Source organism: Priapulus caudatus, unplaced genomic scaffold (genome assembly GCF_000485595.1).
Source record: "Priapulus caudatus unplaced genomic scaffold, Priapulus_caudatus-5.0.1 Scaffold119, whole genome shotgun sequence".
NCBI classification, from domain to species: domain Eukaryota; kingdom Metazoa; phylum Priapulida; class Priapulimorpha; order Priapulimorphida; family Priapulidae; genus Priapulus; species Priapulus caudatus.
In genome coordinates, this window is record NW_014577180.1 from 102,145 (window position 1) to 107,842 (window position 5,698).

Consider the following 5,698-nt stretch of genomic DNA (forward strand, 5'->3'; position numbering starts at 1 on the left):
GCACACACATATACACACAAACATACAACAACACACACACACACACACACACACACACACACACACACACACACACCCACGTCATGCCCTTGCTGATCAGCACAGCGATCCGGTTTCTTCCATCCATACTAACGTGCACGGATTTTGGGAACGTGATCGCTGGGCCGAGCTTCCGCAATCAGTCGTGTGCAAATAAAGCCGTATAGGATTGTTTCAGTTGATGAAGGTGCCCTTGCGACACGCCCCCTGCTCCCACGTCAACAGCGATCGTCGCTTTAATTAAGTACTTTCGTCTCCTTATAGGGATGACGCGGGCAAGTAAGAGCGAGTTTTGACTTATGGAGCCGTCTTTGGACATCTGCGTTCCGTGAATGCGCGCTGGCCGTTAGTCGCATATACGGCGAGGGCAACTGTAGGCTTGGGCGATCGATTGGCACACAGACGTCAACGATAAGAAGGGTGTACCTGTCGTACAATACCCAAGTATAATTATATATATATATATATATATATATATATATATATATATCAATCAGATCGAGTCTCTCGGAAGAATGGTGATGGCATGCCAAGATGGTCTGTGCAGCATAATTGACCGAATTTCATCGGCTGACTGCAGGCCAGTATCGCGTCTAAGTTGGTCGATGTACGTCAGTCGCTGGCCGCCCCGAGAAGCCCGACCTGTTGAGGTTCCCAGAGAAGCAAGTCGTGCGCGGCAACATTATTGTGTTGGACACAGTGCCCCGCAAACGCAATCTTCTCGATCGTATCTTAGGGAGAGTGGGTGAGTTCCCCATAAATCACCTCATTCGGAACACGATCCTGCCAGGTGACATTACATACTTTTCGGAGCATACAAATATATATATTATATATATATATATATATGTATTAGGCGTGTACGTGCGTGTAGGTATATTAGGTTAGGTATATATTAGCAGGAGTTAATAATTATTAACTCCTGATATTAGCTATATATATATATATATATATGTGTGTGTGTGTGGTGTGTGTGCGTGCGTGCGTGCGTGCGTGTGGTGGTGTGTGTGTGTGTGTGTGTGTGTGGTGTGTGTTGTGTGTGTGTGTGTAGTACAGTGTTTTAGCCAGACAATTAATTAGGTAAATCTTCAGGGACGGCCGGCGATAAGCCCAGAAGACATTAGCTGCATACTTAAGAGTGGACATAAATTAACGTGACAGAAGGCATTGCAAAATTGTCATTAAGGGGGTACCCTCGGACGGTAGTCGCGACCGGTCGTGGGTACAACGACCCTTGAATTGACACTAACGAGGAAACAGGTCGGACGACGATAGATACAGATAAAAGACAGGGGTTTTGGTAGAAACGGGAGAGACGTCGACGTACAGCTGACTGGTATGTGTACATTGTTGCTATCCGTGTTTACAATAAAGCTATAGTTGTCACTGTTTACACAACTGTTACGTTCTACTGTCTACGAACCGATATTCCACTCTACATGTGTGTGCATGTGTATATTTGAGTGAGAGAGTGTGTGTGTATGTATCTCTGTGTGTGCGTGCGTGCGTGTGAGTGCGTGTGTGTCCGCGTGTTCGTGTGTTAACGGTTTTTGTGTGCATAAACAGGTCGAATTTTTATCGACTTACACTTATCGTGCAGCAGGTTGTCCAGATCCTCGCCCCATCCCAGCGCCACCTGTCGGGAAGGTCGGGCGGAGGAGGAAGAAGAGGAGGATTCTCTCTCCCGCATCTCTCGTACGGTGTCTCCATGTAGAGCGGAGTCGGTGTGACGCCGCCGCAGGAATCCCAGCTTCTCCTTAACATCCTTCGCACTGAAAAATGTCGGTTTACTCTCAAGAGACGTTCTTCTCGTATCTGGATCCATGAGTGTCAAGTGCGAATCGTTCTTTTTATGGCTATATACTGTATATATATATTTATATGATTTTACGACGTCGGGTTGCGACACCTATTCCTAACGTGGTCACTAGCAAACGCAGTCGTTACGGCACGTGATAACGTTGTTAATTCGAATCGCAACTCGCACGATAGCAACTCTCCAGCCACCGGGCACGTGAACGAGAAGTGTAGATGTTGAACGCGCAACCATGCGGCGATCAATACACGCACAACACGCCAGCACCTCGCACTAGTCTTCACTCTTAGCTACTAAGGGCCCAATGGCAGTCAGTAGCCGCGTGAGCAGGAGGAATACGGAGATCCGCAGCCACAGATCGCACATATAGAACTATAGCAGCCTTTCACCGAATCGCTAGATGCGAATTGTGAACATGCAACGACCACAGATCCTTCGAGATGCCCGAGGGACGGCGGAACGCAAGCTGTGCGCGACTGTGTGTGTGTCGCCACATGTGGCGTCGCCGCTGTGCGCTGCCCGCCGATTCATCCGCGCCGACGGCGAATGAAAGATCGATTTTGCGGTCTCTGACTGTTTGTGCTCGACGTCAGTGTCGCGCGATCACACCCATACGTCAGCCTCGAACGTCCGTCGTGCCGACCATGCACTCATGATCAATTCAAACACATGTAATTGGAATTCGCGCCGCGTCCTGATTACGAGCGAAACAAAATCGCATCAAAATGACTGCAGATGAGCTGCCAACTGCTACCGTTGCCGCTGTCGCCTGTATACGAAAGTGTGAGACATACATATAGGCGTCACTTGTTAGCGCTGTGTATTGGTCGCACCGACGCACACATCCAGGAAGATATGCGATACGATGTGCGCGTGCGACGCGGTGAGGTGTGCATGTGTGAGAATGTAAGTGAGAGTGGGCTTGAGAGTTTGAGAGTTAATGTGCAGCTGAAAGTGAAGTTGCGCGTGAGTGGGAATGTGTAGAGTTTGTTGGAAGGTGTGAGTAAGTGATTGCGATTACATTTCGACCCACCACCACCACCATGCACCACCACCATGCACCACCACCACCACTACCACCACCAACACCAACGCCACCACCATCACCACCACCACCACAACAACAACAACAACAACAACAACGCCTGGATGGATCATCTGGATGGATAGATGGATAGATGGATGCGTGGACGAATGGATGGGTAGATGGGTGGATACATCAGATAAGCTATAATCAAAATAATTAAAAAAACACCAAGCGAGAGTTATGTATTAGGACAAACCAGCAGTAACATTTCGAAATCTCTCACATAAATAGCGATCGTAAATAATTTTGTAGTATACGCGAGCTAAGCTATTGTTAATCATTGATCGTATGAAATTAGACTGATCCAATGGTCTTTGACTGCCTCTGTTTCTGTGAATTCTTACAACAGAGAGATGCGGAGTAATGAGGGTGGACCAGCCTAAGAGTGGAGCATAAATATACCGCAGTAATTCTAAAACGCAATAGATTTAATTTAATGGTCTCCTAACCTATAGTTTGATATCGGACTGTTTATAACCGTGCTCACTCCGATTGGAATGGACATAGGCATGTCATTATAAGTTAATGGAAAATATTCACATCTGTATAAAATCTTGATGTTGAATTGTTTTATTTTGGCCCAGCAGGGCTCTCGTAAATATAAGCGTGTTTCTATAAATACACAGAAGGTTTATTGAAAGTCGGAGTACGAAATCAAAAGAGCTTTTTTTTCTAACCGATCCATAATTATATGTTACTTATCACTTCTTTGCCGACCAATTGGAATACGAATTTCATTTGTAAGTTGTGCTCGAATTTTGCATGTTAAATCTAAATCTCGAATGAGCTTTTCGGGATTTCGCATATTTTAGATCACACGCGGCCTTCGGCACAGAACATCATGCGAATACAATACGCCGTCGCTAGTAAATTGAGCGTTCTTAGTTGTGTTTAGAATGTGTTTAGTTAAAATGATAACCGGAGGCCCGTTGTTAGAAACATCGTAAGTAGCTATGACAAGTATAAACAAGAATTAACAAGTATGTTATCTTGAGTCAAGGATGTTGCCGCTTTTTACTCGAGACTTCGTGTGCAAATGTTATGCCATCCCAGTCTTGCGATGTCATATTCATCGCGCGTGCGCAGTTCCATTCTGCCCACTTAATTACGAATGCAGGTGGAGAGTATCGGAAACATTCCCCTTCGCCTGCCCAAGAATCAGTAGCAGAAAACAAGTGAAATAAAACGCTAAGAGGCTAATCACGAGTATTTCATTTTTTAATTCTTATTGTTTCGCAAGTATAGTGCCTATTAAGTTCCGCCAGACGCTAGAAATTCTCCGCGAAGCCGGAACCCGCCGGGCAGCGCTCTACCATAACCGTCTCACTAGTGGTTTTTGCCTCCCACTCACGTTTGCCGATTTATGAATCCGCCAATGTGTTCACTCGCCCCCTAAAAAGCACTATAACACTGAAGATCGGGCAAAAAAACCAAGTTAATCATCCGAGAGAAACTGTAGCGCGGCAGACTCCGATAGTAAATCATAACATTAGATATAGGATCCTCATGATCACACTCATGTACACATGCCGGATGAGACCCAGCTCTTACCCGCCGCTATCAGTTATTTGGCCATTTATTTATTGTTTAACGGGAGACGTTGTTTAGCTCAGCGTATTCGACTGAATAACGCTCGGTAATACAAGGCCCTTCTCTGTCACGGGCGCCGTTATTATTCCAAGATTATTACTCCAAGGTTATTACTCCAAGGTTATTACTCCAAGGTTATTACTCCAAGGTTATTCCTCCAAGGTTATATACAGAGGAGCCGCACGTTGCTGAGACATAAGTCACGCTGCCGTTACAGACAGCGCTTTCTTTCATGTTCCTTTCCGACCGGTATCACGCGGAAAGAGTAGTTCACGTGATATATATATATACACACATTTATATATATACTAGCTGCGGGTACCCGCTGCGCTGGGTAAAATCGTGCTACTAATTCATACTACTAATAATTGGACACAATAGGAACATTGGGTAAAAATCGACAATATAACATTGCACACAATATCAATATTTACAAATCAAAGTCTAATAAGATAATAAGCATGGGGAAAAACTGTTACGTATGACATTTATATGACAGCAGAACCCAACTTAGAACCCCTGGAACATAATAGTAATATGGTGCAAATGAGAAAAAGTTATTCTAACAGCATGTACGAATGGGTTGCACTTCTCATTTCAAAGCCTCTTGATAAACAATGCAGTCGTAACCTCTGATTCTGAACAGGTTCCTGGTTGTGCTCTGTTTTAGTTTCGGTTTCGGTTTCACAATACCAGCAGCTGATGGAATGAGTGATCGATTTTTTTCTGTGTGGCAGCACTGTACAGTCAGTGCTGACACGACATTGTGTGAAGATTCACGAATTGAGGGGTTTTTCACAGATTTTTCGGTGGATTTTGACGGTTTGGGCAGGTTTTTTGCAGCTAAGGACACCTCCCGGGTATAAGAGCTGGCCCTGAAAAATTGCATCGCAGATCGCTTGGGCGGTTTGGCCGCCTATAGGAAAGATACAACATACATGACATACGAACAAATATATAGATATTAATATATATTTAGTTCGTATGTACTGTATCTTATGTATCTTATATCGTATTTATCTTCCCTATAGGCGGCCAAAAACCGCCCAAGCGATCTGGATGCAATTTCAAGGGCCATTCATCTATACCGGGGAGTGTTCGGTAGCTGCAGCCCAAACCTGCCCAAAGGCCGTCAACTCACGCGCAGAAATCGCGTGAAAACCCCC

The 5,698-nt window shown here is 45.1% G+C and overlaps 1 protein-coding gene across 1 annotated transcript in view; it reads right to left on the bottom strand.

The window, feature by feature from the left end:
* LOC106805569 (regulator of G-protein signaling 2-like) overlaps window positions 1-5,698 on the bottom strand; it is an 83,660-nt gene that overhangs the window by 7,295 nt on the left and 70,667 nt on the right. Inside the window, exon 4 of the mRNA XM_014807223.1 lies at window positions 1,627-1,811. Within this exon, the coding sequence (XP_014662709.1) occupies window positions 1,627-1,811 (185 nt within the window). The remainder of the gene's footprint in view (window positions 1-1,626; window positions 1,812-5,698) is intronic.